Source organism: Bos indicus x Bos taurus, chromosome 11 (assembly GCF_003369695.1).
Source record: "Bos indicus x Bos taurus breed Angus x Brahman F1 hybrid chromosome 11, Bos_hybrid_MaternalHap_v2.0, whole genome shotgun sequence".
Lineage (NCBI taxonomy): Eukaryota > Metazoa > Chordata > Mammalia > Artiodactyla > Bovidae > Bos > Bos indicus x Bos taurus.
The window spans coordinates 93,315,330-93,334,524 of record NC_040086.1 but is presented as its reverse complement, the minus strand read 5'-3'; the positions used below and the strand labels follow the sequence as shown (position 1 = coordinate 93,334,524).

Below are 19,195 nucleotides of genomic sequence, written 5' to 3'. Positions count from 1 at the left end.
ATCACTTTGTTGACAAAGATCCATAAAGTCAAAGCTATTTTTCCAATAATCATGTACAGACGTGAGAGCTGGACCACATAAAAGGCTAAGTGCCAAAAAACTGAGGCTCTGGTGCTGGAGAAGACTCTTCAAAGTCCTTTGGACTGCAAAGAGATCAAACCAGTCAATCCTAAAGGAAATCAACCCTGAATATTAATTGGAGGGACTGATGCTGATGCTAAAGCTCCAATACTTTTTGGCCACCTGATGCAAAGAGCCGACTCACTGGAAAAGACCTTGATGCTGGGAAAGATTAAAGGCCAGAGGAGAAGGAGGTGGCAGAGGATGAGATGCTTAGATATGTCAGCGACTCAATGGACATAAAGTTGGGTAAACTCCGGGAGACAGTGGAGGACAGAGGAGCCTTTGTGCTGCAGTCCATGGGGTCACAGAGTCGGACATGACTTAACGATTGAACAACAATAGCAGTACCATAAGCACTTCAGTCTGAATACATGACCAACAGTGTGTTAAGAAAAGAAAGGAAGGAAAGATGGAAAAGTGATAAAGACTAAGAGGAAAAAAAAAAAAAGCAAAACCAAAGAATCAGAACAATTTCTTTCACCAAGCTGTCCTATTCTATTGTGCTTTTTTCATTGTGGCTGATTTTTACAGCATACCTTATGTTGATCTAAAGCCAAAATCTTGTACATACTGTGAGAAACTGGCAGTCTGACAGTTAAATTCCCTGGGGCTTCCCTAGTGGCTCAGTGGTAAAGAATCTGCCTGCCAATGCAGGAGATGTGGGTATGATCCCTGGGTCAGAAAGATCCTTTGGAGAAGGAAATGGCAACCCACTCCAGTATTCTTGCTTGGGAAATCCCATGGACACAGGAGCCTAGTGGTGGGCTACAGTCTATGGGGGTCCTAACAGAGTCAGACACAATTTAGCAACTAAATAACAATAACAAATAGTCCGTTGGCCAAGGCTACTCAATTTCCAGGAGTAAAGTTACCTAGCATATAAATCACACACATTCCCACACTAGTTCTTGGTACAAAGAAGGATGTTTACTATTTAGAGTCTAGAATGGCCTTGACCATATGAAAAACTGCTAATGGGCTTCGGAATACCCTTTGACCATCACTGCTCTATAATGTCAAGAAGTTATAATAGTGACTAGAAGTGATCATTACAAAGGGTCATTCATTAGTTCTGTAAAACTTAACAAAACTTCCACACTAAGCCAGGTGCCATGTTAGATTTGGGGGATAAAGGTATGAAGAGACACTGAACCTAGCTTTAGAGACTTTAGAAACAAGTATAGGGAGTAAATGGAATAGTTTTATGTTGAATTTTATGTTAAAAGCTACTGTCGTTTTAGAAAGGTGAGAATTTATCATGCCTCTCTACTTAAATGTGGGATTGGCTTTCAAAGATCTTACGTGGGGTAATACCACACCAATATGTAAAACTTCCTTAGATATAAAACTATGGCAGATAAATAATAGTATTCATTTTTATTTGCAAAGCACTTTACATATTACAAAGTTCTTTTACATCCATTATCTAATTCAGTCCTCAAAGTAACCCTGTGAAGGATGAAGGGATTATTATAAATAGAAGAAACTAAGCGCTTACAAAATGTTGTCAATTAGTAACAGAATCACAGATTCTCTGTTCAGAGTTCATTTTACATATCATGATTCCCTTATTACCTAAATTTTGAAGAAAAGCCAAATGACTCATTTATAGTCTAGAACATTCCTTGCGTCTGCAAAATATATTAATAATATGTATATTTAATATAAAACTTTAACCTGAAATGGAAAAAGTACACAAAAATGAACACAAATGACTTACGAAGTCATTCGTAAAATTTTAAAATTTTTTCATAGTTCCATGATTCTCCCCATCCTTAAACTTCCCCAAATCTCCTCATACAGCAATAAATTCTGGTTTGTCAATAATTTATTTCACAAGTCTTTTATGATACAAAAACACAAAGTCAGTAAAATTCCTACATCATCATCAAAAGCTGATGTTTTAATCAAACCTTTTGATTAAAAGCTGAGGAAACTCCCAGAAATCACTATACTACCTGGGAACTCATAACCCTGTTGCTTCATTTTCAAGTTCAAAGAGGTGAAGAGTAAATGCATTTAATAGTACAAAAAAATTCAAGTTTTCCCAATCCTTAAAATACTGAGACCATTATTCAAGTAAAAAGGAAAAGTCATTTAAAAGGCTCAAAAAAGTATTTAGCCAGCAATAAACCTTAAAGAAAATTCTTTTCAAAATGTGAATTAGGGTAAGAATTAACTGGTCCATGAAAAATGCAAATAGCCATTCTGCTGTAAGACAATTTTTTCATTTAAGTGGAATAATTGTCCTTTTGTAATTGCTTTTCCACTCTAAGAGCAAAAAACACACTTTCAGTGAAATCATTGTATTAAAAACACAATTAATTACAGATATAATTAGTATAGTCTCATTTTTAAATTTCCTATGAAATAATTTCAACACAATCACAAAAAGCTTACACTTCCTCTGGTATTAGTCATATACCATATAAAGTTAAATAGGCTGTCTTGCCAAAGCCTAGGGTGACTGACTCTAATACTTTTTATCATTCTCAACCAGTTAAGACTGGTATTTAAACAAAATGTCATTAAATGTTGCAATAAATAGGCCAGGATGAAAAGGTTACTTATAAATACATATGAACTGCAAATGTATCACACAGAAACTGCCCCAAGACTGTATGATTGTATCCAGACACATCTCTTCTCCCCAGCATGCACATACCACAAGAAAACAAAAATTTTAAAGCAGTATAGATAACGAATATGAGAACAGAACTGATACCTGGAAGAAACCTTAGCCTTTACAAGGTCCAACTGGAAAGACACCTGATATTAAGCAAGCCTCATGGCGGGTGGGGGGTGGTGGTGGTGGTGCTTTGTTTTTCTTTAAAATTACTAAATCTACTTAATTTCTACTTTAGTTTTAGGCTGGGACATTGATAGAGGTTCTAATCTGGGGGAGGGGGGACCTCTGACAACATCTAAATTTGATATTAGGGAAAAAATATAAAAATCTATTAACAAAAGCTCTTATTAAAAGAACTGCTGCCTTTCCAGTCATTAAAATATCAGCGTGATTAGCCGTTTCCAGAAAATTAAACAGATTTCCTCATCTCCATGAAATTTCCACAAAATCTTTACCAAAAACCTGTTTCTCTAAGACAGAACCCTACTGCAAGAAAAAATTAAAAGGGCTGAGTCCTCCCAAAAGTAAAAACTGATGCTAACTGACTAATTAGTAGATTTGACATCAGTTTTCTATACAAATTAATCTTTATGATTACCATATTGGTAGAACTAAAAACTGACAAGCAAACTGTGCCAATTTGAACAGTTTCTTTAATATATACATGAAAAAGGGAAATAAAAAAAAAATCTGTGCCACTTAAATAAAGGGAAATTATATACAGCTATTTTTCAGAATCTAACAGAAAAGGTTTTCTACTTCAAATGGCAACTTAAAGCCACTGTTAACATAACTCGCAATTTCAATATGAGTTCTAAATTTTGAAATAATTCAGAACCAAATTTTCAAGCTTTTGGGAAGAACTCAGAATCTGAAGTTTAAATGTTTATGCTAATACTTGTTCTCTTAAAAATAAAAACGCTTAAGTAGGATGATTTTGAGGTTAAATCAAATCTCTAAAATCTAACATCGTAAAATACTATCCTTTATTTCAAATCTGTTAGATTTTAGAGATTTAACCTCAAAATCATTCTACTTAAGCGTTTTTATTTTTAAGAGAACAGGTATTAGCATAAACATTTAAACTTAATGATGGAAAACCAAACCACATCTGTCTGTTTTATAAATATCCATGTCCTTCCCTGGACTCAAAAATCCACTTTAACCCATTTCCCTTCGTTTTCTTCTATCTTCCATCTCACTGCACACTATTGTCACATTCCTATTACAACATCTAGCCAAAGGCAGAGATCATGTAAGTTCCCTGAAGACTTCCAAAACATTAAAACCAGCAGAAAGCAGAGGAAATACTTTATGCCTGGAGCTGCTGGGAAACCCTTCTTTCCTTTTAGAAAAATAAACCTCTTGCTCATAACCACTTTGAGAAACAAAACAGTACTATACATACAAATACACAGCACTCTCAATTACTAATTCTATAGATTTTGCTAGTATTTTGACTGGAAAAAAAAAAAAAAAGCCTATTTGAGCAAATGAACTGTAACCCAATGATGTTTGTTTTTTTTCCCAGAAAGAGAATAGCAATGGAGATTTAATCAGAACTTCTCTCATTCCTTAACACTAAATATGGATTTCTTAACACTAGCTGAAAGAATGCTTTTAAAAAGAATTAGTTGCTATTTGATTAGATGATTCCATTTAACTACAAAGAGAACACCTCAATCAACGCCTTCTATTTAAAAAAAAAGAACTAGCTAAATGTATAGTGTATTTTCTGACTCAAGTTGCTTAGGACGCTTTTCTTCCTGATATTCTAATATTTCAAAAGGTCTCTAGATAAAAAGAGCAGAGAAACTAAAGATACATTTTAATGTATTTTCACCATTATAAAAGTGGAGGCCATCAGCCTGTCATTTAATTATTTTTCAGGTTATTAAAATGCATTTGGCTATAAAGGAAAAATCTAACTCAAATATTCTTAACACACACATACACAAAGGCATGGGCAAGAATACTAGAACACAATCACTTTTAGTACATACATCTCTTTAGGTCTCAGTGAAGGATGGCACAAAATATATTTTAGTTTTTTATATAAATTATATAATTTGACTGCACTTTTGCTTCACGATTCAACACACAAATTTAAAATTCATGCTTAAGTTTTCACATTATTCACTGCATTGAGAATTTTCTCAAGAGAATAAGACAAAACATTCGGCTTTCTGAATGGCAGTATGGAAACCTGCAGCATAGTTACACTGTGACATACATGAGGAATTCATCACTGAATTACTATACAGTTAATTCATCACTGTATTTTAATATTCCCTGTTAAATCAATTGTACATGAAGCCTAAACAGCTAGAAAGAACCCAAAAAAGCAACAAGAAAACAAAGACTTTGAAAAATGCTGACGCTTTTCACAACCAGGTTTAGTCATGCCAGCTGGAGAGGTGTTAGATATGGCTTTATTCATTTTTAAGTCTGAGAAATACAGTTACTTCCATGACATTATGAACAGCAATTTATCCTCGTGGTCCTGATTTTTCTAATTCAAAAGCACTTAAAAAAATCATTTCTGCAAACTTAACAAGGTATTTTGGATGGATCACTTGTCAGCTATTGCTTAGAATCAAATTATTAAATTATTTTGTCCCATATTTCCCGGAGAACTAGAGATACAAAAAGATAAAAAGGAAACACACACACAAAACACACAGCAACTCAATATTTGAACCACTTCAGACATGAAATCCATTAAGAGGGCCTTTGCTCCGAACTGTGTAAGGGTCCTTAGCTACCATCTGACTTGCACAAGAAGTACACATGGCCCCTGATAGGCGCTTTAGTCCTCTTTGGAAGACACTGTTGGAAAGACTATAAATGACACAGTTGCAGAAACTATTACTAATAGCAAGCCAGGTGGTCAAGAAGGATGCGAAGCGGTTGCTGTGGCCAGTAGAGCTCTCCAATAAGAAGTAGATGATGTACGGCAACCAGAGGATGTAAAATACACTAGTAATTCGGAATAGGACCATGGCATAACGCTTATCAGAACAAGCCTGCACCTCCCCAGTCTCCCCACTCTGGCTGCTGAAGCGGGCTTGCCTTTCGTTGATTTCCTTTGTGTGCTGTTGGCAGATACGGAAGATGTTGAAATAGGTGAAGCACACAATGAGGGCTGCTGGGGCATACAACATCATCACGATGAACAGGGTGAAGTAGGGGTCGGTGTGCCAGGACTCTGCACACCACTGAAACACATCTCCATGATATCCAGGTTTGCCCCAGTGGAAAAAGGAAGGCAGGAAGACCAGAGTGGAATATAGCCAAATCAGGAAAATACACAGACGTAGTCTCCAGGGCGTAACCAGGGTATTATAGGTTAAAGGTTTAGTGATAGCAATATATCTATCAATGCTGATACAGGCCAGAGAGGCCATGGAGACACTCTTCAGAACTGATACTACAAAACCAAATACCTGGCAAGTCAAGGACTCCTCTACTGGAAGCGGGTGGTGGAGGAGTGATAAAGAAGGGACCAGGCAGCTTACCCCAACCAAGAGGTCAGCATATGCCATAGTCTGGATAAAGTAACTTGTAGTATGGTGGTTCAACAAAGGTGCACAGTGAAATACAAAAATCACAATGATGTTGCCAGAAATAATCAACACAGTTAGAAACACAATAATCAATACTTCCAAAAGGCAAAAATTGACAGTTTCCAAGTAGCCAAATGCCAAGAGGCAAAAAGAGTGGCTGCTCTGATTACCATCCAAGGTAGAGTTCATCTTGAGCTCAGGAGTGATCTTTCACTTCATGCTGCCGCTTGGCTGCTGCCAACAGTTCAAAGGAGCAGCTGCTGTCATTGCGGTCAGCTCTGTGTGTCTGCAATAATGCCCGAGGAGCCTTAGTCCCCAAGCTCGCGATGCTGCCGCTCTGGTGCATTGCCTGCAGTGTAATTCCCCTTTAAATCCTTCTTGGAATAGGGAGAACCAGCAGCAGTTGTCTGGCCAGTCCCAGATGCGGCCATAGTACCAGGTTTACCATACACATAGCACCAGGGGAGTAAGGCAAACTCTGGGTACAAGGTCTTCAGCCAGTGAGGGTGGGGGGCAGGGGCAGAAGAGAAGGGAGGAAGGCTAGGACTTCAGCAAGAGTTGTAATGAGTCTCCTCTGAACAGCTGACAGAAGAAAAGGAGAGAGCGTTTTACATTTTGTATCCAATGCCCTAATCAAGAACCTGGCTAGCTCAAGCTGGTATCCCACCTCCCACTCCATCCCACCCCACCCAGGTCAACTATTCACGCCTACCCTCAGCAGCACCCCCACATAAATGGTTCTTACTTTACAGGGGAGGTGCAGCAACAGCAGTCTTTCATGACCAACATAAAGCAAAATCAATCGCCAGTCAGATCAATCTAACCCCATTTCCTTTCTTTTGAGCTTTTCAGGGGAGAAAAGGAATCTACTTATACCATTTAATTACCACTAATAAAATTAGCCAAGATAACTTAATTTTTTTTATTGATTCCAATATTTTGCCTCTTAGAAAACATTTCAATAGCATTGATCTGTCTAGCTCAATTTCCGAGTATTACCTGTAATTCTGCATGCTGCAATCCAAACAAAAGCCACAGAACATCCTTAGCTGAAAGCCTTGCAAAGCAGGAATGTGCCTCAGCCTCGTTTACTGCAGAACTGAGACACAGAGGGAGGGGATAAAGGAGGAGGAGGAGAAATAGGGAGAAGAGGGGGCTTGGGAAAAGGAAGAGGCGGGGGAGGGGAAAGAAGAAAACGCCCGGGTGCGCACACAGGCTCTGGCATCTTTAGCAGCTCATTAGAATTCACTGCCAGAGAAATGCTCCCCGATTTCCAGACTGCACAGTGAGGGGATAACTTAATATGCCTGCAGTGCAGCGTCTGAAAGCTGTTTCCTCGTCGGTCTGGAACCCCCCTCTTCGTAGATTAGCGGAATTTAGACTGCCAGTAAGAAGAGGAGGTAGTAACCAGGACTGAGTGCAAGCCGGGAATTAGACTGAAAAACACTGCCAGAGGGCTAACGGTGAGAGGAAATTCCTATTTTCTTGTAGCATTTCCCACAGAACAAAGAGCAATGTTAAAGAATGAAAGTATGTTAACAGTGCATGACAACTGAAGAATCAAAATCCAGCACCAGAAGTTCTAGCTAGAAGACTACATATTTGGCATTAATTTCTTCTCATGGTTCACTATATACGGATCAGTTTTAAGAAACATGACCAAAATAACAAGCAAATTTAAAAATTAGGTCTTTAAGAGAAAAAAACAAAGAAAATCCCATCCATTTCAAATACTGCAGAAACAGCACACACAAAGAAGAATTACACTGTTCCTATATTCAACACTATCGTCTGGTTGAAATGTCATAACTTGCTTCTAGTTTGCTGTGAAGTGGTATATATACAAACAAAAGATGGGCAAGTAAATGCACCCACAATTACAGGAAGTTTCATGGTACAAACTAGCTTTGTATCCTAGAACACACAATCTTGTCTGTGCCTACTAACACAAATTGGGATTGTACTGTGGCATTTCAGATGATGTCAAATGAGCACAATTTTCAGCTAACTGGGAGTGTCAAATTATGACAATTTTTAGTTAATTGTGTATTTTTAGTATCTTTTCTCCCAGGTATCTTTGGACTCTCAGTTCATTCTTCTAAGTTTCACATAACTCAGTAGAGTAAAATAAACAAATGTTGACATCTGAAAACATTTCAGAAGGGCTGCATACCGGGATGGAGATGTATATTATGAGATCCAACTTTCATTTTTTGTTTGCTTCCCACACATGCTTTCTCACTACAGGCAATGGTTACTCACCATCAGAATTCAATTACATTTTAAGATCTGAAGCACTGTGCTTATTACACAAAGGCAAGGAACTAAAAAAGCCTATTAAGCATAAGTTTGATAGCTTAATCGACAGGTCTTACTGGAAAAGATGGCAAAGTATGTCAAAAGGACCCGTGACACTGAACTCCCATCGGTTCAAATCCTTGCTTCCTTGCTCTATTATCACTTAGCTTCTCTTGGCTTCAGTTTCATCACCTTCAAAATGAAGATCATACTCTCTATTTCATGAGATTGTTGAGAAATAAAGCAGATGGTGTACACAAAAGGTTTACCAACATCTAAGAAACAGGAGGTATATAACTTTATTTTCTTCTCATACAACTCAAACAGCCTTCCTAGTCTGTGTTTTCCCACTAGTCACCTTGTGCTGCTTGAGGCTTGGGCTCTTCTGAATCCTAAGGTGCCCTCTCTCACTGTGACTGCCTAGTTCTAAGGGTGGTAACAACAGTCATTTGGATACACTGCTGCCCTGCATTCCTCAAATACATTGAGACTGTATATACGTAGGCAAGAAGGAATGATGATATGGCATTAAAAATTATTCCCATTAGACAGGTAACTTCTCTGCGTATGTCTCCAGATCTGATTTCACTCCTGAGTTCTCTTTTCCATCCACAATTTGCCTACTGGTCACACATCTTCTACTTGGATGTCTTATAGAGACTTCAACCACAGCACATCCAACAATTAAATACATTTTTCCTACCAAATAAACCTCTTTTTTCCCCTGAGATTTCCCCAAGCACTCAGGTATGAACTCGGGAATCATCTTGACCACTCTCTCCCTTAATATACCATTCTTACTCACCATATCTTGGGAATCTATTTCTATAATGGCTCTCAAATTCATTTCCCCTTTTAGTTTTTAATATTTGGGGCTATCATTAAATATTTTCTGTACTTCTTGTTCATTTTTATAATCTATTCATTTCTGCTTGTTAAATATCCATCAGCACATGCTTTATTAGGGTTATTATGAACTCCATTATGCAAGAAGAGTCTATGGTTCCCAATGACTTTCCAGTTTGATCTCACTAGTCCAAATCCCCCAAATACCTTGCCCTCCAGCCAAACCAGATTACTCATTACCCTCTACATTTGACGTAGACTTTATTTCTGATCTTCCTATTTTCAGTGCTTAATAAATATTGACTTAAAAAAGAATAATTTCTGAGACTTACATTTCAATAAATGGCAAAACCATTTGCCAAAGCTAAGAGTCCATGTTTTTCTAACTACTTGTAATTTGGGCATGTAACTTAGTCTCTTATTCCATCTCAGGTTTCTCATATATAAAATTAGGTAGTTATGCTGATATAAACAGCTGTTACATTAACTGATAGCTTTAAAGAATTTAAAATGTTATAAAAATGCAATGAAACCAACAAGCTGTTACAATACCATTAGTAAAACAGTAGTGCTTTCAATTTTGTTTCTGTTTTAATAAAACCACTCTAGGAGCAGCTATAATCAAAATATTTGTGTGTATGTGAGCACACGTGTTCAGTCACTCAGTTGTGTCCTGACTCTGTGACCCCATGAACTGAAGCCCACCAGGCTCCTCTGTCCATGGAATACTCCAGGCAAGAATACTGGAGCAGGTTGCCATTTCCTACTTCAAGGATCGAACCCGCATCTTTTTCGTCTCCCGCATTGGCAGGCAGATTCTTTACCATGGCCACCTGGGAAGCCCTCAAAATATTCATACTAGAAACTAAATAAAAATAATTAGTTAAGAGTTATATGTTTTATTTTGGATTAAAACAAACCACTTTTTTTAGAGGACAGAAATTATTAATAAGGGAAAGCAATAAATCTGTGTCTTCACAAAAATTCATCCATACATTTCCCTTTTAAAATAATGTAGTTGTATGATGTATTTAGTAAGAGTATTTCTGTATATATGACTGAAAGAAAATACATTAAAAATCAATTCTACTTTTCATTGGATAATGGGATTACAAATGATTTTTTTTTCTTTGTGGTTTTATGTTTTGTGAATTTGCTAATTTCTATGTACTATTTTTATACACAGATAAAAAAGACAGCCAAAGTAATATATAACATGTCCTTTTGGTAAAACTAACAAAAAAATCTGGCTGTATAGATGTCCTCCCAGAGCCAAGCTGAACAGACAATGCCAGGTTAAATCACCTGCTTCACAGGGCTCAGCTCCATTTGGCCTTATGTCATCACTGCAACATGCCTTCAGACAGTCCTTGGTACTCAATTTATTCATAATGGACTCTGATGGCCTCAGTGACAAATTCTTACAGAATGACAATGTAACTTGATGAAACATGTAAAATTGTTAATATTTAACAAAGCTAGTGGAGGTGATGAAATTCCAGTTGAGCTATTTCAAATTCTAAAAGTTGATGCTGTGAAAGTGATACACACTCAATATGCCAGCAAATCTAGAAAACTCAGCAATGGCCACAGGACTGGAAAAGGTCAGTTTTCATTCCAATCCCACTGAAAGGCAATGCCAAAGAATGTTCAAACTACCACACAATTGCACTCATCTCACATGCCTACAATGCGGGAGACCCAGGTTCGATCCCTGAGTCGGGAAGATCCCCTGGAGAAGGAAATGCCAACCCACTCCAGTACTCTTGCCTGGAAAATCCCATGGACTGAGGAGCCTGGTAGGCTACAGTCCATGGGGTTGCAAAGAGTTGGACACAACTGAGCAACTTCACTTCATACTTCACATACTAGCAAAGTAATGTTCAAAATTCTCCAAGCCAGGCTTCAACAGTTCGTGAAACGTGAACTTCCAGATGTTCAAGTCGGATTTAGAAAAGGCAGAGGAACCAGAGATCAAATTGCCAACATCTGCTGGATCATCGAAAAAGCAAGACAGTTCCAGAAAAACATCTACTTTTGCCCATGAGTGTCAGTGGTGGCCTGCTGCAGGGTTGGGGGTACTGAGTGCAGCAGTGCCTGAATGGGATCTTTTGAAGGAGGCTGCCATTATCTTCATTACCTTCACCATAGTTTGGCCTCAGGTAAGGAGGAGGAATGGCAACCCACTCCAGTATTCTTGCCTGGAAAATCTCATGGATGGAGCCTGGTAGGCTACAGTCCATGGGGTCGCAAAAAGTCAGACACGACTGAGGGACTTCACTTCACTTCACTTCAAGGAGGCCTGAGGCCAAGCAACAAGGAGGGAACACAGCCCCGTCCATCAACAGAAAATTGTGGATTAAAGATTTACTGAACTTGGCCCCACCCATCAGAACAAGACCCAGTTTCCACCTCAGTCAATCTCTCCCATCAGGAAGCTTTTATCCATCAGAGGACAGACAGAATGAAAACCATAATCAAAGAAAACTAATCAAACTGATCATATGGACCACAGCCTTGTCTAGCTCAATGAAACTGAACCATGCCGTGTAGGGCCACAAAACATGGTCCACTGGAGAAGGGAATGGCAAACCACTTCAGTATTCTTGTCTTGAGAACCCCGTGAACAGTATGAAAAGGCAAACAGTTATGACACTGAAAGATGAACTCCCCAGGTTGGCAGGTGACCAATATGCTACTGGAGAAGAGAGGAGAAATAGCTTCAGAAGGAATGAAGAGACAGAGCCAAAGCAAAAACACCACCCAGTTGTGGATGTGATGGGTGATGGAAGTAAAGTCCGATGCTCTAACAGCAATATTGCATAGGAACCTGGAATGTTAGGTCCATGAATCAAGGCAAACTGGAAGTGGTCAAACAGGAGATGGCCAAGAGTGAACAATGACATATTAGGAATCAGCGAACTAAAATGGACTGAAATGGGTGAATTTAACTCAGATGACCATTATATCTACTACTGTGGGCAGGAATCCCTTAGAAGAAATGGAGTAGCCATCATAGATCACAAGAGTCTGAAATGCAGTACTTGGATGCAATCTCAAAAATGATAGATCTCTGTTCATTTTCAAGGCAAACCATTCAATATCACAGTAATCCAAGTCTATGCCCCGACCAGCAATGCTGAAGAAGTTGAACAGTTCTATGAAGACCTATAGGACCTTCTAGAACTAACACCCCCCAAAGATGTCCTCTTTGTTATAGGGGACTGGAATGCAAAAGTAGGAAGTCAAGAGCTACCTGGAGTAACAGGCAAATTTGGCCTTGGAGTACAAAGTGAACCAGGTCAAAGACTAACAGTTTTGCCAAGAGAACGCACTGGTCATAGCAAACACCCTCTTCCAAAAACACAAGAGAAGACTCTACATATGGACATCACCAGATGGGTCAATACTGAAATCAGATTGATTATACTTACCAGGGGCTATGCATTGTATTAAGTGGTTTATTAAGTACATAAAACTAACAACTCAACAAATAAAATATTATTATTATACCATTTTACACACAGTAAACAAAAGTTTAATGCTAAATCGCCCAATGTCAACGGCCTAAATACAGAACCAGGATTTGAATCCAGACAATCTACCTTTAGGTGGACACTAAATCACTCTGCATAGTGCCTTCCAAACCTGAATATATGATTTGCCTCTTAAAATGCTTAAATGACTTCCTATTGCCTGAGGTATTAAATATGCCTTATTTAAGCTTTCTAAGATCTGGCTCCTACCCACCTACTTTCATACACTTTGAAACTGCCAAGCTCTTTCTCATCCTTGAGAACATGTTTTCAACTTTTAACATGCCATGCAGTCCCATCCTATCCCAATAATCACCCTCTCTCGATAATTTACGAACACGAGTTCATAGATGAAACTCTTAGATGAAAAGTTCTTGTCATCTGCTGCACAACAATATGTATTTTCTTATCTATAACCCTCATGCAACTTTATTGCAATTGGTTAGTTAATTGTCTACTTTAGATTGTAGATTCCCCTAAACCAAAAAACAGGTACATTTTATTTATGGGCATATCCGTAAGACCTTAACACACAGGCTGACACACAGCAGGCTTTCAAAGGTATTTCTGACTGACTGAATAAGAAATACCTATAATACAACAGGCAATTCTGTTTTTGGACATGAAGACCTTTCAAGTAAAATTCTAGTATGACAACAACTTAATTCACTGGTAATTATTAGGTTGATACATAATAAATTGAATTATAGTCTCATAACATAAAAAGATCTTGAAAACTGCCTGGACAGATATGACTTACAGAAACTCAAAGAGGATACATGAATTTACCAAGACGGGATATGGAGACTTAAAAATTACTTTCACAAAGAACAATTTAAAGGAACAGTGTCTTAGACATTAGAATGCTATAACAAAAATACCACAGACTGAACTGCCTATGAACAACAAATTTATTTCTCATTGTTCTGGACACTGAAAAGTCCAAGACCAAGGTGGCGGCAGATTGAGTATCATAGATATTTTATACTGTGTCCTCATAGGACAGAAGGGGCAAGGGAGCTTTCTAGGGTCTTTTTTAATAAGGATACTAATCCCATTCATGAGGGCTCCACCTCCTTGATCTATTTCCTCTCAAAGGTCCCACCTCCAAACATCATCACACTGTTGAGGGTACGGGGTGTTAGGGATTTCAATATATGAACTTTGGGGAGACATGAACATTCAAAACTACAGCAGACCTACTACAGCAACTGCTATATGGGAACAGATAATAAAGTTCTGAAAGTCCCCCGACAATCTGTTTTCTTACAAAATCACATAGCAAGAGCACTGAATTGTGAAACAGTAGAATCATGAGCTATTTTGGCGGCAGGTCTCAAACATGGTATTTCATTTTTCCAGAATGTTAAAGCTTAAAAGAAGCTCAACCATTTACTTCAGCAACTTCATTTCACAGAAAAGGAAATTAATAGTCACAGGTGCAGAACTTCATTTGAGTTCATATAAGCCAGTGGCAGAGCTGACACTAGTACTCATGCTGCCTAACTTCATGGCCAGTGCTTTATTTGCTAACTTGCTACCTTTTTGTTTAGTATCAACAGGAGGTTCTCATCATTAAAGCTTATTGAAACCTTCAGTTCAGTTCAGTCGCTCAGTCGTGTCCGACTCTTTGTGACCCCATGAACTGCAGCACAAGAAGCCTCCCTGTCCATCTCATGCTCTGTCGTCCCCTTCTCCTCCTGCCCCCAATCCCTCCCAGCATCAGTCTTTTCCAATGAGTCAACTCTTTGCATGAGGTGGCCAAAGTACTGGAGTTTCAGCTTTAGCATCAATCCTTCCAAAGTACACCCAGGACTATTAATCCTTAACTATTACCAAAACCACTAGAAAGATTTTTAATTAGAACAATCTGCAAAATAATGAAATTATAGTTAGATATTCAAATTAAAATTTTCCAGACTGGTAAAATGTCCAAAGACTTCCTTTGGACAATTAGAAACATAAATACTGATTATCTGGGCTTACTAATAGTTTAGGTTCTGGATAAAAGCCTGAAATTCACGGCAAAACACTTGCCACTAAAATAACTAGAGAAAACAATGCAAATAGACTTCAGAGAAGACAAAGCTAACTAACAGAAGGAAAGAGAAACATTAGAATAGGTTGCTATTTCATTGTTGTATTAAAAGAATCCTTTAAGGCAGCCTTTTGATGTAAATTTCTGGTACAAAGCAAAACAAAATAGAGTCATTGATATAAAAGGTGAAAAAATAACCAAAATAAAGACAGACCAGAGGATGATTCTGGAAGTTGGAAACCAGAAAGTACCCTATTTTTCCTCCATTCTAAATTCCAATTTATTTGACTCATCAGAACCAAGGAGCTGTAAATCTTATAGCTGGGAGTAAGAGAGGCCATCAGTTCAGATCAGATCAGTCGCTCAGTCGTCTCCGACTCTTCGAGACACCATGAATCGCAGCACGCCAGGCCTCCCTGTCCATCACCAACTCCCGGAGTTCACTGAGACTCACGTCCATCGAGTCAGTGATGCCATCCAGCCATCTCATCCTCTGTCATCCCCTTCTCCTCCTGCCCCTAATCCCTCCCAGCATCAGGGTCTTTTCCAATGAGTCAACTCTTCGTATGAGGTGGCCAAAGTACTGGAGTTTCAGCTTTAGCATCATTCCTTCCAAAGAACACCCAGGACTGATCTCCTTTAGAATGGACCGGTTGGATCTCCTTGCAGTCCAAGGGACTCTCAGGAGTCTTCTCCAACATCACAGTTCAAAAGCATCAATTCTTCAGCACTCGGCTTTCTTCACAGTCCAACTCTCACATGCGTACATGACCACAGGAAAAACCACAGCCTTGACTAGATGGACCTTTGTTGGCAAAGTAATGTCTCTGCTTTTGAATATGCTATCTAGGTTGGTCATAACTTTCCTTCCAAGGAGTAAGTGTCTTTTAATTTCATGGCTGCAGTCACCATCTGCAGTGATTTTGGAGCCCAAAAAAATAAAGTCTGACACTGTATGTATGAGGCCATATGAGTGGCTTATTTACTAGTTTCCTCACCCTGCGTCTGACAAGCTCTAACTAGAGACTATGGTTGAGAAACCCTCTGTCAAGACCAGTAGGAAAAGAAAACAAAGAATCCAGGAGTATTTGGTCTACAGAAATTTATTCCATGAAGCCAAAGGTAGTTCAGTATCAAGAAGTCTATTATATGTTGATAATGTATCTACTTCATCAACAAATTAAAGAAAATCATATTTAAGTGCTGAAAAATTCCTTCATAAAATTTCAGTGTGTGTGTTAGTCACTCAGTCATGTTAGACTGAGACCCCATGGACTGCAGCCTTCCAGGCTCCTGTGCCTATGGGATTCTCCAGGTTAAAAATACAGGAGTGGGTAACCATTTTCTCCTCCAGGGGATCTTCTCGACCCTGGGATGGAACCTGGGTCGCCTGTAATTGCAGGCAGATTCTTTGCCATCTGAGCCACCAGGGAAGCCTGGTAGATATTTCAGTAGACATTCCTAATTAAAAAAAGCAAACTCTGGATAGAATAAATCACTTAAATCAAATAAAAAGTACTTACAATAAAAAAAGCAACCCAAGTGAATAGCATGCTTTCCAGAAGTCTGAAAAACTAAGATCATTTTAATTAAAATCAGGAACTCAATAGTGATGCTACTTATCACCATCATCATTAAACACTGTCTTAATGTTTCTATCAAATAGAAAAATAGGAAAATTTAGCAACCTGCATAAATAGTGAAAAAAGAAGTGAAACTGTTTTTGCTATTATCATATATCTGAAAATCTCAAAGGATGCTAGTATAAACAGGAGGATTAATCAAAATATCAAGAAGTACATGGATAGAGAATTTTAAAAAGTCTATTCTCTATTGTAGCAATTAGCTATTTAGAAATGGAAATCAGAAAAAAAAATTCCATTTGGTATAGCAAGAACACTCTAAGATAATTCTTAGGAATAAATTTAACTAAAGAGGAATAAAACATATATGAAAGAAGTCTTAACAAACATAAGATCTGGGCAAATGGAAAGACATACTATATTCCCAGATGTAAATATATTATAACAATGTAACTTGTAACGTAAATTAATATATAAATTAAATGTAATTCAAACTAGAATCCTTATATAACCTTACAGGATGATGGTGAGACTGGAGAAAATGATTTTAAAGTTTATATGGAAAATTACATATGCAAAAATAGGTAAGAAAATTATTTGGGAAACAATGAAGAAAAAGACTTGCTTTACCAGATAATAGAACATAACTCAAAGTCTCTTTAACCAAAACCAAAACCATACTGGTATAGGAACACATAAACATCAAATTGAACAAGCTAGAGATTAATCCTAGCATGTATGAGAATTTAAGATTAACAAAGATGGTAGTTCTACTCAGTAGGAAAATAGAAGTAGCACAACTGGTTAGCCATCTGGGAGAAAGTAAAATTGGACTGCTATCATATGCCATGTACAAAAATAAATTTCAGATGGATTAAAGATGTACAAATGTAACACATACAATAAAAATTTCACAAGGAAATGCTGGAAAGTACATTTACAAAATCTCGAGGTAGGATAAACCTCAACCAAGACACAATTTTCTACATAAAAATTGAAAATGTTTTGTATGGCATAAAACTATAAAGTCAATATAAATCTCAAATTCTAGAAAAGTATATAATGAAGTTACAAAGAATTAATATAGGTAATCATATAAAGTACTTATAAACTGACATCTTATAATTAATAGAAAAATATACAAAGAATACAAAGAGATAATTCATGGAAGAGCAAATCACTCAAATTTACTTGTAGTCAGGGAATTGCAAACTAAAGACATAATGGCATCATTTACATCCACTGACAGCAAAAATTATAGTGATATCAAATACTGTCTGGGATATGGGCTAATAGGCACTTTCCTACATTGCTGGTGAAACCATGAACTGCCACAGCCTTTCAGAGAAGCAAGCTGGATATAAGTAAATTACATACAAAAATTAAATAGCAAGTTTAAAAAACGTATTACCCTCTGATCCAGTAACCACACTACTGAGACTATTCCATAAAAGTCAAAGATTTGGAACATTGTGTAAGGTTGTTTAGTAAACATCATTTAGAGACTGAAAATTGAAAACAAAATAAATGCCTAGCAATAGCACAATGACTGAATAAAAAATTGCACTGATTTAGTCTATCTGGGTTTCTATAACAAAATACCACAGAATGGACAGCTTATGAACAGCAGAATTTCATTGCTCACCATTCTGGAGGCTAGAAGTCTAAGATCAGGGTGCCACACAGTTGGGCTCAGGTGAAGGCTCCCTTTTGGGTGGCACACTGCCAACTTCTAGTTGTGTCCTCACATGGTGGAAGGTGAGGGAGCTTTCCCTTGACTCTTTTATAAGGGTGCTAACCCTAGCATGAGGATTCTGCCCTCATGATCGAGTCACCTCCCAAAGGCCCTACTTTTTCAATATCGCCTTGGTATAATGGATAAGTTCCAACATGAATTTTAAAGGACACCTTCAGATCATAGCACCTGTTATATGCAAGAATGTTCACAGCAACTTTATAAAAGCTAAAACAAGAAACAAAACATCTATAATACCAGAATAGATTTTTTAAAGTGTGATTTATTCATACAATGGAATATTTGCAGCAACTAAAAAAATGAAAACGAATAAAAAACGAACTACTTGGATTTCCCTGATAGTCCAGTGGTTAAGAATCTGCCTGCCAACGCAGAGGACATGGGTTTGACTCCTGGTCCGGGAAGATCCCATGTGTCTTGGACCAATTAAGCCGGTGGGCCACAACTACTGAGCCTGTGCTCTAGATCCCATGCTCCACAATGAGAAGCCACCCCACCGACAAGCCCAAGCACCACAACCAGAAGAGTAGCCCTACTCACCACAACTAGAGAAAGCCTGCATGCAGCAACGAAGACCCAGTGCAGCCAAAAATGAATTTTTAAAAATCTTAAAAAAAAAACAAAAAACTACTGATATACTCCCAAAATGGATGAGCAGAAAAAGTCAGATACAAACAAGTACATGCTACATGACTGTATCATTGTTTTTAAATGAAGTTCAAGAACAATCAAAACTAATCTAGAGAAAGAGAAGTCAGAACACAGTATTGGTTTTTCAGGGGTGGAGTAGGGGTGGTTACAACTAGACAGGGACAAAAAT

At 37.9% G+C, this 19,195-nt stretch overlaps 2 protein-coding genes across 7 annotated transcripts in view; both read right to left on the bottom strand.

The window, feature by feature from the left end:
• Nucleotides 1-19,195, bottom strand: part of RABGAP1 (RAB GTPase activating protein 1) — a 169,313-nt gene that overhangs the window by 68,912 nt on the left and 81,206 nt on the right. The gene's annotated exons all lie outside the window — the stretch shown is intronic.
• Nucleotides 1,482-10,144, bottom strand: GPR21 (G protein-coupled receptor 21). Its single transcript, XM_027556217.1, has 2 exons — nucleotides 7,318-10,144; nucleotides 1,482-6,900 (listed from the first exon to the last, which is right to left on the bottom strand). The coding sequence occupies exon 2, from the start codon at nucleotides 6,505-6,507 to the stop codon at nucleotides 5,458-5,460; it is 1,050 nt and encodes a 349-aa protein (XP_027412018.1). The 5' UTR covers nucleotides 6,508-6,900; nucleotides 7,318-10,144; the 3' UTR covers nucleotides 1,482-5,457.